The sequence below is a fragment of the Saccoglossus kowalevskii genome, chromosome 13, assembly GCF_978046115.1.
Source record: "Saccoglossus kowalevskii chromosome 13, keSacKowa6.1, whole genome shotgun sequence".
Classification (NCBI taxonomy): domain Eukaryota; kingdom Metazoa; phylum Hemichordata; class Enteropneusta; family Harrimaniidae; genus Saccoglossus; species Saccoglossus kowalevskii.
The window spans coordinates 36,003,765-36,022,765 of NC_140653.1; the positions used below are offsets into that span (position 1 = coordinate 36,003,765).

The 19,001-nt window shown below is 37.8% G+C and overlaps 1 protein-coding gene across 9 annotated transcripts in view; it reads left to right on the forward strand.

Annotated features, from left to right (window-relative positions):
* The window catches only part of LOC100377157 (uncharacterized), a 75,981-nt gene extending 61,551 nt beyond the window's left edge, over window positions 1-14,430 (forward strand). For 8 of the 9 annotated variants that reach the window (XM_085507273.1, XM_085507278.1, XM_085507276.1 and 5 more), the window contains exons 16-21: window positions 734-1,006; window positions 4,169-4,225; window positions 4,760-5,167; window positions 9,415-9,517; window positions 10,489-10,584; window positions 12,837-14,430. In XM_085507273.1, the coding sequence (XP_085363399.1) occupies window positions 734-1,006; window positions 4,169-4,225; window positions 4,760-5,167; window positions 9,415-9,517; window positions 10,489-10,584; window positions 12,837-13,219 (1,320 nt within the window). In that variant the 3' untranslated portion in view covers window positions 13,220-14,430. The remainder of the gene's footprint in view (window positions 1-733; window positions 1,007-4,168; window positions 4,226-4,759; window positions 5,168-9,414; window positions 9,518-10,488; window positions 10,585-12,836) is intronic. The other variant, XM_085507277.1, reaches the window with a different exon arrangement.
* The last annotated feature ends 4,571 nt before the right edge of the window (window positions 14,431-19,001 follow it).

Sequence of the window (19,001 nt, forward strand, 5' to 3'; positions counted from 1 at the left end):
ATGAAACTTAGTACAAAGATGCTCTAGGACAATGTACAAACCTAATTAGTTTGGGGTAAAAATCTGTTCATATTAATTCCCTAATAAGCATAATAATTCATAATTTTTTGGTTCTAATCACATTTCAATTAAACTTGGAGACATAGATTTTCTGTTACATTCCGCAGACCTCATTAGTTTTACACTCAAATCTGGTCATATTAATTTTCTGATTTGCATAATTAGTTTTCAGCTAAGTAATTTCGAATTGTATTTAATGTGTCTCCAATACTCTCAGCACATGGGAGTTCTTTCTAAGCTTTCTTTGATTATTATTTCTGGTTTATTTGCCACATTATAAGCAATACAATATTTTTGTTTTACTTCTAATGTTGCATCGTGTTCATTTATTTCCGTTGCATGTTTTCATTTGCCGTTCTATTCCCTGCCGTAGTTCGATCTGCCTGTTGTCAATTTTCGTGAATTTTCGTTTCTTTTGCCGGGGATCTCCTGGCAAACGCCCACCCCTTCTTTTTGGCAATTTTCCATGTTCAAGACCCTGGGCTTATACCCGGATAAATACGATAATTGTATTGTCTGCTGAATTATTATTTGAGCCATGAACTTGACTAATTTATCTTGATAACCTAAAAAGCTATCATGCAAATGGTTTTCAAATTCTGCTTAAAAACATGCTTACTACTAACCAAGCAAGTGATTCTAACTTTAATTGTATTATTTCTTTGAAATGTAGTCTTCTCTTGGTTCAAGTGGTTTGGGTTCAGTACCACATTCTGTGAGTTCATTGACGACTACTGGTACCGTCCCACTCAATATACAGAGTGCAACATCTGTTAATGTCTCTTCAGCATTAGGATTTTCAAGTACAACAACGACAGCGCTATCCAGCAAGGCTACAACTCAAACTACAAGTAGCAAAGCAGCTCTCAATTTACCTCCTGGTATGCCCTTACTCAATCAAATGGCTGGACATCAATTTATTATGACACCAGGAATACTTCCATATGTGAGTATTAATCATTTCTTCTTGTGCATTTGTGGCCTGGCTGTAATGAAGTGGAGTCATAGTACTGTAGTCGGCAAAATGTCTGTTGTTCATCATTGTCTTCCGGCAAACATCATTGCAAACATTCTTATGGGCAATAATATTTAGCTGATTGCTATCAAACTTGTATATATGGTTAATCTAAGGTATAGTTCACATGTATAGATTCTGGAGCTGGTCTTCCAAAAAATTGTATTTTTGCAAGTGGAAGAACAAGAGATCAAATCCCATGCTAGAAACCTAATTTTTTTCACTTATTTATTCTTGAATTTGCATGTTTTTTGTTTTTTTAATTAGTCCAAAAACGGGGACTTGTGTTTTGACCTCTGCATCCGTGTATTTTAGACATGCCTGGACCAATCACAATCTATCTTCACACATACATCATACATAATATTATACATATGCACATCAATTTGTTTCATGATCTGATTTAAGATGGCCGAATGGTGACAATTTTTGTGCTAAAAAGTCATCAAAATCAAGCATTTCTGGCATTCCAGAACTGGATCATGGCGTTTAAGGATGGATTTTGTTCAAACTTAGTACATACATTAGATTCAAAATGGCTGACTGGCGGCCATTTTGTTTTAATGAATACAATTTATATATTCATTATACATCATGTTATAGATATATACATGTATTCATATTGGTTTTTGTTTTAATTAATGCTGTTCCAGAGCAATATTTTTCAATATGGACAAGTACTAGTTTGGTGATCAGATACAAGATGTCGCTCATTTTAATGTTAAAAAATCAACATAATCAAGCTCCTTCTGGACTTCTGACATGTTTATGTTCCAACTATACTACTATGAACCAAATTACATATCTTAAATTTGATAACTAACAGGGACTGTGCCATGCATGGCTTGTTCAACATTTTCTTTTATTTTGCAGTCATAATTTCTAGCAATTTAACTAATCTGATCAGTTCATGATAAAATTAACAATTGTGTTTGCTGATTTTGTGAATATAAATTCATTCAATGAAAATTAACTGTATGAATAACTTCAGCACTACCGGATTCTGCCAGAAATTTGCCCTGGGCCATCAAACAGCAGTTTGGGTTTAAAAAATAAATAAAATGAGACCAGGAAATTGGCAATTTTTGTCAGTTTTTAGCTTGGCTGTCGAGCGGAGCTTATCATACGAGTGATTGTCTGTTGTCGTCGTCAGTGTCAATGTTTTACTTTTTTCGACTTCTTCTTGAAAATTACAGTTCTTTTTGCTTTGATACTTGGTGTATATGTACCTTGGGCAGACCTCTCTTAGATTTGTTCATTTCGTGATCATATTTTTAATTCTCTGATTTTGGTGAATATTTTTGGTAAAAAGTGATATTCTCGACTTCTTGTTGAAAACAGCAAGTCAACTGCTTTGATACTATACATATTGTTAATTTTCTAATGATGTCTTCAGTACTTAATTGAAATGTGCATTGCTAACAGTATGATCTACCTGCCCAGTGTTCTCCACAAGGGGTTTTAGGCGGGCGGCCCGCCCATCAAGTTTTACGGCCGCCCAGTAACTCTCAACACCCGCCCACCAACGTACATCCAGCTGAAATTATTTGTAAAAAGCTTACATTGTTCTTCCCAAGCCTAAACAAAAGAGTAGTTGCCCAACCCTTTATTTTGCTATTGTTTCAACAGTCCAAACATAAACAATGTCCATTGGAAGTCTGCAAGCAGTTATCAAGTGTATTCATGGCAATGTGTCAATCGCTTGAATTCATTGTCGCCAGACATTGTTGCCACTTATTGCTCACGATACGCAACTACAGTGGTTTCAATTTACAGCTGTATTTTTAATAATCGTCTTCCGATCACGAAAGAAAGAAGTAAATACGAACGAAATGTATATGCACAGAAAATAAACAAATATATTAGCAGATTGCATGTAAACTCGAACAAAAATTTAAATTCTAGCCGTATTTACAACGTTCGCTCGATTTTCATTGTGAAAACAGCATGGAGAAGGCAAACTGATGACCTTTTGGCCTACCCCATTCAACGACCGTCTGCTACCCACCGCTGTTGGCGCTGTAACGATTTAGTATCTAAGTTGCATAGGGGAACAGCGCATTCTGGGTGTTCGTGTACTGAATTCGGAAAGCGGTAATAAACATCAAACATGGCTGCTGGATTAGTTTACCGCGAGTATTTGTAATTGAATAATATTTTAGTTATCTTTTCCACGTACTTTTTTCAATTTATCTATTTTTTATGTCTAATCTTTCGAGAACATATCAGATTCTTTTATTTTGCCGATTGCTAGCATTTTTTTCTTGAATTCCAAAACAATGTGTGAAAACGCAACGTATCGTGGCCGTACATGCGTAAATGCATCTTACCGTCCGTCGGCAAGGGTGAGTACTGATGCCACAAATAAAAATGTTATGGATTTTGTTTTGACAAATTGTCTGTTTTGGCTTCGTGGGCAAATCATCTCGTATATTTTCTACCTTATAACTCAATTATGTTTTGTACTTGCTCTTGGTTACTCGAATTGCATTTCATGAACGCAGAATAATTTGCGAACGCATAAATCACCGATTTCAAACTTTTTGCATTTCGTAAATATTGATAGTGACCAATCTGTTTGTATTTCAAAAAATTGTAACATGTTCCAATTAAATTAAATTAAAAAGAGAATAGTAAATAACTTAGTGTGTATTGCAGTTCATGTCATCAATGCGAGAATGCTGTATGTAAACGATATGCAAATTAATATGCAAATTTATGCTAATTAGGCCGCCCACCAGCTAATTTGGATTGTGGAGAACACTGCTGCCTTCACACATGCATGTGTAGTTTAACTGTTTCTTTTTCTGTTCTCTCCATTGTCAAATGATGAATTAAATACTTTCGTTCTTCTGATACCATATGAAGACGAGTTAATTATTTTCTGATGACTTTATACTGATTTCTTGTATTCCACTCTCTACAATTAGAAAATTGAATTCTGATTCTCAGATAGACACACATGCGATAATTGTTTTACTTCTTCGTCTGCATTATTCATTACACCAAAATGCTAATTGAATGCTTATTGGCATTTCACCTGTGAAATTCTACACAATATACATTGACAGACACTATTTATTCCATTTTTAGCATCAACCAATTTCATACAACTATGACGAGTTACAACTACTGCAGAGAATGCCTATGGTAAGTGTTAAGTCCCCGTTCAGGCGCAGCCAGTTATTAAAGGTTTACTCAGATTTATGAATGCAGTTTCTCAAGCATGTATACATGTATGAGACATAGTTTGGTGTAGTCTCAGATTTTGGACATGGATCAATGGTAGTTTTCAGTTGTCAGTACAATACAATACTAGATTAAGGGAAATCACTTTATGATGAATTGTACCCACATAGAGTACACATTAATTCACCTGTTTGGAGAGGTTCCATGTATTATTTTAACATATAATTGTTTCGTTATAATTGGTTCATGTATCTTTGTTCTTTGTGTCATGGATGTGGATCCGAAACAATAAATGCATTTAATATCAATATCCAATGAATGCAGACACAGTCAGCTTGATGTATCATAGTTAGAAGTCAGTGTAGTGACTTCCAAGTCATTTGAAAACATTGATGCAATTACCTCAGCATTTTCCGCTTCTCAGTTGTTTATGTATACAAAATACTTGATTTATAGAAATACTATTCTTTGACAGAAGTGTAATTTTAATTGCAGGGTTATCCTTCTGCTTATGACATGCCACAGTTTCAGCCTAATACAGCGTTAACGACAGGAAGAGATGGAGCCTCTCTTGGAAATGTGCAATATTCAGTGACTGAAGCAACTAAATTTAGTCGGAACGATGCGTCCTCGCCCATTGTGTCGTCTGTTTCATCACAGCAGCAGCAACAGCAACCACAGCAGCAGCAGCAGCAGCAACAACAACAACCCCAGCAGCAGCAACAGCAGCCTGGTCAAGGTGGTCATCACCAGCAGCAGCAGCAGCAGCAACAACAATTTATCAACCCTGCAATTCCACCTGGTTATGGTTATGGGGGTATGGCATATTATCCTACTGGTGCTGCAGGTGTTGTGCCTGGTTTGCAGTATGGGGCACATACAATGTTTTCAACAGTTAATGCTGTAAGTTCAATTAGTATTACCTGATTAGCTTTTGTTCATTATAGTCAAATGCATCTCAAGACTGTCAAATGATGAGTTAAATACTTTCGTTCTTCTGAAATAATATGGAGACAATTCTTTTATCTCTGATGACCAAATTTAATACCAACAAGTGTTTCTTCAAAAAAAAAAAAAAAACGACATTCTTGCATTTTTAAAAACTAATAATTGTCTACTATTTCTGGTTCGAAATCTAACAAGCATAGTGAAAAAATGCCATTTTTTATATATCCAGTATAATAATACAATTCACTCCTACCTTCTATTAGAACACTCCCTCCCATGCTTCGCAACTCATTTTTCACCTAGAATACAAATGTTGTGTGTACGACCAAAGTGATATATTAATGGATATGTACAAGCAGAAAGTCGTGTTCACCTCTATGCATCCATCCAGGGGCGTATCTCGCTTGTTTCACTTTCCTATGCAGTATATATCAGGGTTCTCCACAAGGGGTTTTTACAGGGCGCCGCGCCCTGTTATCTGAAATTGGCGCCCTGTTTAAATTGTCAGCGCCCTGTTATATTTCCTGTGCGCCCTGCATGATATCAGACAAAGAATTGTTTACAAAACAGGCCAACACTCATTGTCTTCCGAAGATGATTCATCGTGCTCAGGGTAACTGGTTCATTGTTTTAAGGTGCGACTGTGAAAATTCCGGTTTGTTATCGTAGCAGGTCACCGTGATGTGATAACACCACCAAACAAAAAGTTACAAGTTTTTTCAACACGATTAAAAATGAACATGTGGTCTAGAAAAGTGCATTGCCGTACCCATATTTTTACTGCCAGGGTGACGTCAAATATATAAAATCGTTATCGGTAAAACCATTCGTTAAACATAAGGTCTATGGTTAAAAGCAAGTTCACGCCGTGACTGGGTAGCGGCAACATCGTCACCGCCGAGTGGAACAAAGGCAGCAACCGGGCAGCTGTGCACTTGCATGATCGGTAAACGACCAACGCAGCCGACGTACCATCACAGACATTGCTGATCACCAAGAAGTCCACATGAATGCTTGCTTGAACATGTAAATGTTTACATTTAAATGTCACTATTTAAAGTTGAATTTTCTTTAAATCACGATTTAAAAACCCCGGTAAAACGGCCATGCTTTCAACTCGCATCATAAGTGGAGGAAATAAATTTACTTGTGTTTTTTTGGAACAAATATTCTGATTGGTTGTTTTTCGCATCAATGCGTGGCTTTGGCCAATCAAAAGCATCGTTACATAGTATCAGGGTGCACACAGTAAAATGAACTGTTTCCGGGTCATAGCTGTCTTCAACGAAGCAGACATCAACAAACATCCGATTCAAATGAAAATTATTCTTTTAAGTATGTGTTTTGTTTTTTATACCTAATTCTATTATTTTTGATAGTAACTGTTAACTGCAGATCGAAAATCTTCTATTGTGTACATTTTATTTCGTTTGATCACCTTGGTTGTTGGTGCCATTCATGCAAGTTTTTTAATGAACCAATTACGAACGTTTGTGCGACATACATTTTATTTTGCTTCGTCCAAATAAATATAAATCATAAATATAAATTTTTGCTAAAAATTAAATAAAGCATGTATGTATCTATTTGGGAAAATAAATTAACAAACTTGTTACGTCTTTTTCTGGACGCGATCATTACTTGTAAACTGATGTCGCCGCTTGAGGAATCGTGCAGCTAAAATCAGCTGATTGTACGTGCTGACGTTTACTTAATAATAGCTCTTCAAAATTCCTATTCATTTTGTAATAATAAATATATATTATGCATATGTAATAATATGTAGATTAATAGATTTTTTGGTTTCCATTTTTTAACATCCTTGCCAATGATGCACGTTACAAATGTACCACGCCCACCTCACATTGGCGCGCCCTGTTTAATTTTCAAACCGTGGAGAACCCTGTATATATATATATATATATATATACCATTAAAGTCCTATTATAAACCGCGGTTTATATTACAATGTATCAATTTAAAAATTGGGATCAAAAGCTCAAGTTCGGGGTGCGGTTTCTATTACGTACATATTGCAATCACTAAATGGGTGTGGTCATTTTTTGTCCACAACACATGCACAAAACAAACAATACACCGTACAATCTCTTGAATAGGCGTCGGGGAAGAGAGAAAGGCATTATTTTGGTTCTAAAATAGGCGTTACGAAATGTTGAAAAATTAGTCAATCAAAAAAAAATTCCACATGATACAAAATGTAAATGTAATATGCATTTATTTTTTTAATTTTCTTGGTAACGAAAAGTATATTCTCACAGAAGTTTCAAATAAAAACACTAATGCACTGCTTAGTAGCAAATGATCACATAACGGTAGCTCGATCCGGCCATGCTGCGGGTCACAAGTGAATAACTTACTTGTTTTCGAAGTGTTGATATTGGTGATTATTATTTAGTAGTGATTACAATAACGCACGAAAAATAAATTCGTTGAATTGTTATAAAATGCAAGTAAAATTCAACTTAGTTTCCCCGTAAGCGAATGATTTCAGTCACATGTAAACAGCCGATGTGATGTCCGCCATGTTTTTGAATGCTCACGTAATTAGTTTTCAGCTAAGTAATTTCAAATTATATTTAATGTGTCTCCAATACTCTCAGCACATGGGAGTTCTTTCTAAGCTTTCTTTGATTTTTAGCTCTGCTGTTGATTTTGTTGTTCATTTTCTAATATCTTCAGTTCTTTAATTAGTCCCTGTTCGTACGAAGTCCGAAAACGGGGACTTATAATTCGGCGTGCGTCTGTGCGTCCCTCCGGAGTCGTATCTCAGAATCCCTTGGACCGATTCCGTCCATTCTTTGCACGTGTCTAGTACTTTATCTGGGACATATGCACATGCAGTGGTTTAGCGATTCGATTCAAAATGGCCGACTGGCAGCCATCTTGTTTTTTGAAAATGTTGTTTTGGACATGCTTTGTCAGTTTTCATTCAAATTTAGTACATCAATCATACATGTTAGGTTACATGTCCATGACAATTTATTTCGCAATTGGATCAAAGATGACCGACTGGCAGCCATCTTGTTTTTTGAAAATGTCGTGTTTTGGACATGCTTTGTCAGTTTTCATTCAAATTTAGTACATCAATCATACATGTTAGGTTACATGTCCATGACAATTTATTTCGCAATTTGATCAAAGATGGTCGACTGGCAGGCATCTTGTTTTTGTTTTTTTATGCGATATCTTGGAAGTGCTCTGTCAGTTTTCATTCAAATTTGGCACATACATGTACTTTATACATGTTAGGATGCATGTCCATGACAATTTGTTTCAAAATCTGGTCAAGGATGGCTGATTGACAGCAATCTGACTTTTTGGCCTTACTACTATATTTCCAAAATTTATGTACCATTTTCATTCGTATTTGGCACATGCATCATACATATCAGTGTGTTTCATAATCAGATCAAAGATTTCCAAATATTTTTGGCCATATTACTACTACACGGAACAGGTGTTTTGATGTAAATAAACAATCTGTTGTATACGCCACTTGGAACTTGAGTTTCAAGGACACGCTCGTGACAACCCCCCGCTTTAATATGACAAGCACAAAGAGAACTTCAAAAATTTAACGGGGACTGTGTCATTTTCAATGACTTGTTGAAATGTGCTTTGTTAACAGCAGAGCTATTTCAGCCGACAGGCTATGTGCTTTGCCGACAGGCTATGTGCTTTGCTAACAGCAGAGCTATCTCGGCCGACAGGCTATGTGCTTTGCTAACAGCAGAGCTATCTCAGCTGACAGGCTATGTGCTTTGCTAACAGCAGAGCTATCTCAGCCGACAGGCTGTTTGTTTCTAATGTACACCTGAGGACTTACACTTTTTAATTTGTCTTGGAGTTTGATCACATCATCAAACTTACACAAAAAAGAGCATGGAAATGCTGTCAATTCATTTGTCATTAATTAAAATACAAGAACATAGGGGCTGTGATATTCTCATTAGTCAGTTTGATGTAAAATATCTCAATAAATGCACTAACTACTGCATGTGTACAAAACTCTGTTGGTTTAGTGCATTATTGGGGGGGGGGGTGGAGCTCTAAGCTGGCTGACCTGTCAGTGGATGGTGTGTCTTTCTACAAATAGCATTTTCCGACACAATAGAATAGTGTTCTACACAATGCATAGATAATCACAATTAGCTTTTGGCTAAATTTTACTTTTTATTCAGGTCCCTCCATCAACCAGGTCGCAAGGTAGCAGTGCTCCACATTCTGGTTTTCAACAACCAACTGCCTATGGTCAGCATGGATCTCATGGTGGTTATGGAACAGGTCAGTTATCAGCCTTCACTCGTGTGTTTTTTGTCTCAGCTTACTGAAGACGAAATGGGTGTCAGAGAATACAAAAATAGTGATCAAATATCAAATATATAGAGCCTTGCATAGCAAAATGTACTACTGTAAAATCTTTAATTTAGATGGTAGGGAAGAGTGAAAGGCATAACATAGGCGACACACAATGTTAACATGACCCAACGTTTTCACTGTATGATAGTTGGGTTGTACCTAATGTTTTCACTGTATGATAGTTGGGTTGTACCTAATGTTTTCACTGTATGATAGTGGGGTTGTACCTAATGTTTTCACTGTATGATAGTTGGGCTGTACCTAATGTTTTCACTGTATGATAGTTGGGTTGTACCTAATGTTTTCACTGTATGATAGTGGGGCTGTACCTAATGTTTTCACTGTATGATAGTGGGGTTGTACCTAATGTTTTCACTGTATGATAGTGGGGTTGTACCTAATGTTTTCACTGTATGATAGTGGGGTTGTACCTAATGTTTTCACTGTATGATAGTGGGGTTGTACCTAATGTTTTCACTGTATGATAGTGGGGCTGTACCTAATGTTTTCACTGTATGATAGTGGGGTTGTACCTAATGTTTTCACTGTATGATAGTGGGGTTGTACCTAATGTTTTCACTGTATGATAGTGGGGCTGTACCTAATGTTTTCACTGTATGATAGTGGGGTTGTACCTAATGTTTTCACTGTATGATAGTGGGGTTGTACCTAATGTTTTCACTGTATGATAGTGGGGTTGTACCTAATGTTTTCACTGTATGATAGTGGGGTTGTACCTAATGTTTTCACTGTATGATAGTGGGGCTGTACCTAATGTTTTCACTGTATGATAGTGGGGTTGTACCTAATGTTTTCACTGTATGATAGTGGGGTTGTACCTAATGTTTTCACTGTATGATAGTGGGGTTGTACCTAATCTTCTTTTCATTATATAGCTTATGATGACCTGACACAGACGACAGACTTTACAAAAAGTGGATACCAGACAGCATCCCAAACGCAGTCAAAAGGTACTGGAGCAACAGGTAAAAGTGAGCATTCCAACCATTTTCTAACTCTCATTCGTCATTTTACTAATAACTTTCAACTAATCCTGCAAACTAACCAAATCATGTTGGATAACCATTACATTAACTAACGGATATGAATGTTTTACATTGCTTATCTGCAGAAATTTTTTTTTTTAACTCGTGTTACAGTTAATGTACAGTTAGTCTTGAGAGGTGGCGCTGCACTATGATTTATAGGAATTTTAGACAATAAATTACACTAATAAATACGTTAATTTTGCTATGTTATATACCATATGAAAGTTTATTTTGCCAGCTTTTCAACATTAAGCTGCATTTTTTTGTGTTTGCTAACTGTATTGAAAATGTGTTTTTGGTTAAATTGTGTTTAAAGCTATTTAACTTGTGAATACATATGCACATTAATTTGTTTCATGATCTGATTTAAGATGGCCGAATGGCAACCATTTTTGTACTGAAAAATCATCAAAATTAAGCATTTCTCGGCTGTTTAGATGGATTTTGTTGAAACTTGGTATATACATTGGACATTATAGGACCTTGATGCACGTCATTTTTGTTTTTCATGGTACCCATGCTTCTTTCTCATGAATGCATTGAACGTTTCTCTTTAAATTTTGTACAAAGACAATATACCAATAGATACATCAACATGAACATTATTTTTGTAATTTGATTCAATGTGACTGCCCAATGTCCAATTCTTGTGTAAAAGCACTAAATCATAAATTTTTACAAATCCATCTCCTATTAATGGTTTCAATCTAATCTCAATGACTTCATCAGCATCAAATTGATATGTCAGATCACAAAATTTTGGACGGAGACTGTCATTAACAATGACTTGTATTTTTCAGATCGGATTCAAAATGGCTGACAAGCGGCCATTTTTTAGTCCCCGTTCGGACGTAGTCCGAAAACGGGGACTTATGTTTTGCCCTGTGTGCGTCCGTGCGTGCGTCCGTGATCACCTTTATCTCGAACATGCCATGGACCGATTAAGTTCAAACTTCACTCATACATTACACATTATGAGACATATGCACATGCATTTATTTCATGATCCGATTAACGATAGCCGAATAGCGACCATTTTAAGGCCGAAAATGCATTGAAATCACACATTTTCACCATTCCGGACCCGGATCTCAGTTATGCATGGACGGAGTTTGTTCAAATTTGGTACATACATCAAACATAATGGGACCTTGATGCACGTCATTTGTTTTCCGGATCAAATTCGAAATGGCCGACTGGCGGCCATTTTGTTTTAAAGAATTCAGTTCTGGATCCGTATCCAAGACATGTCTGGATTGATCAAGTTCAAACTTCATACACACATGGTACATCATGTCACAAATAGATATGTGCGTTTGTTTCATGATTCGCTTAACAATGGCTGAATGATGGCCATTTTAAGGCCGAAAATGCATCAAGATCACGTATTTTCACAATTCCGGAACCCGATCTCAGTCATGCATGAATGGATTTTGTTCAGATTTAGAACAATGTGTTGTACATATGCAGGTGCATTTCGATCATGATCTGCTTTGAATGTACATGTCACTCAAATATGAACGGAACGGGGACGTGTCATTGACAATGACTTGTTTTTTAATGAATGGGCTTCTAGAGCCATATCTCTGGCATGCTTTGACTGATTATGTTCAATAAATTAATGCTGTTCCAGAGCAATATCTCTATATATTCAATGTTAAACAATCATCATAATCATATTGCTGACATGTATATTTTCAACTACATTACTATAAACAAAACTATACATGTTAAATTTGATAACTAACAGTGACTGCCATGCATGGCTGGTTTTTAATAATTTCAACAGAGTTCAAAGGTGTTCTACCCACAATAGAATTTTGAAATTTTCACTCAACAATGACATTTCTGCGATATAAAAAGTTGAAAAAGGGAGATTCCACTTCCACCCCTGCCACGCCACCTTAAATATATGTGCTGTCCAAGTATTGGAGATCTCTTCAATAAGTGCTCACATAGCATGCATGAATGGCTTAACTTGTTAGCCATGTAAATGTATTCAAACGTCAAATTATTATGGCCTGATCAAATCTTGAACCATGGGAAGTAAATTACTTTTTATTTGCTACAATTATAAATAGCTGATCAATATATTTATTGTAGATGTCATGCTGTCCTTGGAAAGCATATGGATTCTAGGCTAATAATAATTAATAGCTGGCATGTTGTAATATTGTATCTAAATTTAATTTCAGTGTCTGTGACGTCTGCTACAAGTGCAACTACTGATATGGCTGGATCTGCATATGGAAATAAGGCTCATGCCCAATCATTTGACAAGCAAGGCTTCCATGCTGGAACACCACCACCATTTAACATACCATTGGCCAGCGGGGCACAGGGTGGGACTATGAATCCAGCTACAGGATATGCTGCTACACCTGCTCCGTTTGTACAAATGATGGCACCTCATCCCCACCAGCATCAGCACCAGCACCACTCGCAGATGCTTGCACATCAGATGCATGGTGACGGTCCGCAGGGTGGATCAAATCAACGTTCTCAAGGGGGCAGCAGTCAGGGCAAACCGACAGGAAGTAAACAGTCTTACAGTTCACCTTACTGGGGAGCCAGCTAAACTAACATCAGTTGATGTGTGTGTGTGTGATGTCATCAATTTATGGTGCATCTGTAAAGTCTGAAAAAAAATAATACTAATTATTTTTTATTTAGACTATCCGTTGTAGTTAAATAAGTATATATACCAAGAGGACACAAAAGTGAAAACCAGATAAATAAAATGAAACTATTGTTGTGTGTGCAAGACTATTTTTGAATGTCGTCCTATTTCTCGTGCTGTGTATAAAAAAAAAACTTTCTTTCCCTTTATTTGAAGCTGGAGGGAATTTGATAGTATAATATTTCAAGAAAAAAAAGTAAATATTAATACTTCTTATCAGCTGGCTTCGTTGTTCTTATGAATTCAGTGTTTTCGTAGATTCTCAATATTTCTCTCTAAGCACCAGTTTTAGCAGAAGGGAAACTTTGAGACCTGCACTCAATTTGAAGGCACAGATTTTATAGTGTTGAGACAGAGAATGATTTCTTGGGACCATGTGGCTGCAAGGTGATAGCTTGGCATCTGGTTATTAGCATAAAAACAAAAGGTGCTGTATATATTTGCCTTGTGGGCACTGTTCACAAGTGGTCATTTCTTTGGCTTCTTCCTAAGGCTTTTTTTAAAATTAAAAAGAAAGTGCCTTAACGGCTCTTTGGTTTTCATTCATCTTAAAATTGCTAGCTGACTTGCAGGAAATAGTCTGCTGACGATGAACGAGGGCGCTCTGCTTTGAGAATTGGTCAGTCATGTGCAAAAGATTGCCAACTCTTAGCCAAAAAAATTCATGTAAAAAATAAGTAATTTCCACTGTTATTTAAGTAGTGTGAGAAACATGTTTTGATTCCATTTCTTGTAAGTTCCTCATTGCTTTCAGCGGAATGGATAATCATGACAGACAAACTCGCTCTAATATAATGCCCATTTTGTTATATCTTCAGTCCAAAAAAAGATGGTGCAGCTTGTATTTTCATCAGCGTTTTGGGTGTGATATCTGGATACCAACAGAGACTTGAGCACAATTTAATTCTTTAAACACTTCTTGTAGGTATGTTTTTTTTATATGTTTAGGTACATGGCAGCATCATAAATGTACTATTGTTCCAGTGCTAATGTTCTTATTTTTGGTCCTTATTTCTTTTATTGATGATTTGCCCCTTTCATCTCTCAGTTGATTGTGACCAGATGAAGTGCTATTAATATTAAACTGTTAAGCTGCATTGTATTATGAATTAATGTCTATTGTTATTCTTTGATCCCTCGATTGTTGAATACTATGGTGGGCATAAATGTGCTGAATCTATGGGTATGGTGGGCATAAATGTGCTGAATCTATGGGTATGGTGGGCATAAATGTACTGAATCTATGGGTATGGTGGGCATAAATGCTGAATCTGTGGGTATGGTGGGCATGAATGCGCTGAATCTATGGGTATGGTGGGCATAAATGCTAAATCTATGGGTATGGTGGGCATAAATGTGCTGAATCTGTGGGTATGGTAGGCATAAATATGCTGAATCTGTGGGTATGGTAGGCATAAATATGCTGAATCTATGGGTATGGTGGGCATAAATGCTGAATCTGTGGGTATGGTAGGCATAAATATGCTGAATCTGTGGGTATGGTAGGCATAAATATGCTGAATCTATGGGTATGGTGGGCATAAATGTACTGAATCTATGGGTATTCTGGGCATAAATGCTGAATCTGTGGGTACTGTGGGCATAAATGCTGAATCTGTGGGTATGGTAGGCATAAATGTGCTGAATCTGTGGGTATGGTAGGCATAAATGTACTGAATCTGGGTAAGGTGGGCAAAGATGTGCTGAATCTATGGGTATGGTGGGCATAAATGCTGAATCTATGGGTATGGTGGGCATAAATGCTGAATATATGGGTATGGTGGGCATAAATGCTGAATATATGGGTACAGTGGACATAAATGTGCTGAATCTATGGGTATGGTGGACATAAATGTGCTGAATCTATGGGTATGGTGGGCATAAATGCTGAATATATGGGTATGGTGGGCATAAATGCTGAATATATGGGTACGGTGGACATAAATGTACTGAATATATGGGTGTGGTGGACATAAATGTGCTGAATCTGTGGGTATGGTGGGCATAAATATGCTGAATCTGAGTATGGTGGGCATAAATGTGCTGAATCTATGGGTATGCTGGGCATAAATGTGCTGAATCTATGGGTATGCTGGGCAAAAATGCTAAATCTATGGGTATGGTGGGCATAAATGCTAAATCTATGGGTATGGTGGGCATAAATGTACTGAATCTATGGGTAAGGCGGACATAAATGTGCTGAATCTATGGGTATGGAGGGCATAAATGTGCCGAATCTGTTGGTGTGGTGGGCATAAATGTGCTGAATCTATGGGTACGGTGGACATAAATGCTGAATATATGGGTATGGTGGACATAAATGCTGAATATATGGGTATGGTGGGCATAGATATGCTGAATATATGGGTACGGTGGGCATAAATATGCTGAATCTGTGAGTATGGTGGGCATAAATGTGCTGAATCTATGGGTATGCTGGGCATAAATGTGCTGAATCTATGGGTATGCGGGGCAAAAATGCTAAATCTGTGGGTATGGTGGGCATGAATGCGCTGAATCTATGGGTATGGTGGGCATAAATGCTAAATCTATGGGTATGGCGGGCATAAATGTACCGAATCTATGGGTAAGGTAGACATAAATGTGCTGAATCTATGGGTATGGCGGGCATAAATGTGCCGAATCTATTGGTGTGGTGGGCATAAATGTGCTGAATCTGTTGGTACGGTGGACATAAATGCTGAATATATGGGTATGGTGGACATAAATGGTGGGCATAGATGTGCTAAATCTTGGTACGGTGGGCATAGATGTGCTGAATATATGGGTATGGTGGGCATAAATGTGCAAAATCTATGGGTACGGTGAGCATAAATGTGCAAAATCTATGGGTATTGTGGACATAAATGTGCTGAATCTATGGGTATGGTGGGCATAAATGTGCTAAATCTATGGGTATGGTGGGCATAAATGTACTGAATCTATGGGTAAGGCGGACATAAATGTGCTGAATCAATGGGTATGGTGGGCATAAATGTGCTGAATCTGTGGGTATGGTGGGCATAAATATACTGAATCTATGGGTATGCTGGGCATAAATGCTGAATCTATGGGTATGGTGGGCATGAATGTGCTAAATCTATGGGTATGGTGGGCATAAATGCTAAATCTATGGGTATGGTGGGCATAAATGTACTGAATCTATGGGTAAGGCGGACATAAATGTGCTGAATCTATGGGTATGGTGGACATAAATGTGCTGAATCTATGGGTATGGTGGACATAAATGTACTGAATATATGGGTGTGGTGGTCATAAATGTGCTGAATCTATGGTATGGTGGGCTTAAATGTGCTGAATCTGTGGGTATGGTGGGCATAAATGCTGAATCTGTGGGTATGGTGGTCATAAATGCTGAATCTATGGGTATGGTGGGCTTAAATGTGCTGAATCTATGGGTATGGTGGGCTTAAATGTGCTGAATCTATGGGTATGGTGGGCTTAAATGTGCTGAATCTGTGGGTATGGTGGGCATAAATATGCTGAATCTGAGTATGGTGGGCTTAAATGTGCCGAATCTATGGGTACGGTGGACATAAATGCTGAATATATGGGTACGGTGGGCATAGATGTGCTAAATCTATTGGTACGGTGGGCATGAATGTGCTGAATCTGTGGGTACGGTGGGCATAAATGTGCTAAATCTATGGGTATTGTGGACATAGATGTGCTGAATCTATGGGTATGGTGGGCATACATGTGCTAAATCTATGGGTATGGCGGGCATGAATGTGCTAAATCTATGGGTATGGTGGGCATAAATGTACTGAATCTATGGGTATGGCGGGCATAAATGTGCCGAATCTATTGGTGTGGTGGGCATAAATGTGCTGAATCTATTGGTACGGTGGACATAAATGCTGAATATATGGGTATGGTGGACATAAATGCTGAATATATGGGTATGGTGGGCATAGATGTGCTAAATCTATTGGTACGGTGGGCATAGATGTGCTGAATATATGGGTATGGTGGGCATAAATGTGCAAAATCTATGGGTACGGTGGGCATAAATGTGCTAAATCTATGGGTATTGTGGACATAAATGTGCTGAATCTATGGGTATGGTGGGCATAAATGTGCTAAATCTATGGGTATGGTGGGCATAAATGTACTGAATCTATGGGTAAGGCGAACATAAATGTGCTGAATCAATGGGTATGGCGGGCATAAATGTGCTGAATCTGAGTATGGTGGGCATAAATGTGCTGAATCTGTGGGTATGGTGGGCATAAATATACTGAATCTATGGGTATGCTGGGCATAAATGCTGAATCTATGGGTATGGTGGGCATGAATGTGCTAAATCTATGGGTATGGTGGGCATGAATGTGCTAAATCTATGGTATGGTGGGCATGAATGCGCTGAATCTATGTGTATGGTGGGCATAAATACTAAATCTATGGGTATGGTGGGCATAAATGTACTGAATCTATGGGTAAGGCGGACATAAATGTGCTGAATCTATGGGTATGGTGGACATAAATGTACTGAATATATGGGTATGGTGGACATAAATATGCTGAATCTATGGGTGTGGTGGTCATAAATGTGCTGAATCTATGGTATGGTGGGCTTAAATGTGCTGAATCTGTGGGTATGGTGGGCATAAATGCTGAATCTGTGGGTATGGTGGGCATAAATGCTTAATCTGTGGGTATGGTGGTCATAAATGTGCTGAATCTATGGGTATGGTGGGCTTAAATGTGCTGAATCTATGGGTATGGTGGGCTTAAATGTGCTGAATCTGTGGGTATGGTGGGCATAAATATGCTGAATCTGAGTATGGTGGGCTTAAATGTGCTGAATCTATGGGTACGGTGGACATAAATGCTGAATATATGGGTACGGTGGGCATAGATGTGCTAAATCTATTGGTACGGTGGGCATGAATGTGCTGAATCTGTGGGTACGGTGGGCATAAATGTGCTAAATCTATGGGTATTGTGGACATAGATGTGCTGAATCTATGGGTATGGTGGGCATACATGTGCTAAATCTATGGGTATGGCGGGCATGAATGTGCTAAATCTATGGGTATGGTGGGCATAAATGTACTGAATCTATGGGTATGGCGGGCATAAATGTGCCGAATCTATTGGTGTGGTGGGCATAAATGTGCTGAATCTATTGGTACGGTGGACATAAATGCTGAATATATGGGTATGGTGGACATAAATGCTGAATATATGGGTATGGTGGGCATAGATGTGCTAAATCTATTGGTACGGTGGGCATAGATGTGCTGAATATATGGGTATGGTGGGCATAAATGTGCAAAATCTATGGGTACGGTGGGCATAAATGTGCTAAATCTATGGGTATTGTGGACATAAATGTGCTGAATCTATGGGTATGGTGGGCATAAATGTGCTAAATCTATGGGTATGGTGGGCATAAATGTACTGAATCTATGGGTAAGGCGAACATAAATGTGCTGAATCAATGGGTATGGCGGGCATAAATGTGCTGAATCTGAGTATGGTGGGCATAAATGTGCTGAATCTGTGGGTATGGTGGGCATAAATATACTGAATCTATGGGTATGCTGGGCATAAATGCTGAATCTATGGGTATGGTGGGCATGAATGTGCTAAATCTATGGGTATGGTGGGCATGAATGTGCTAAATCTATGGTATGGTGGGCATGAATGCGCT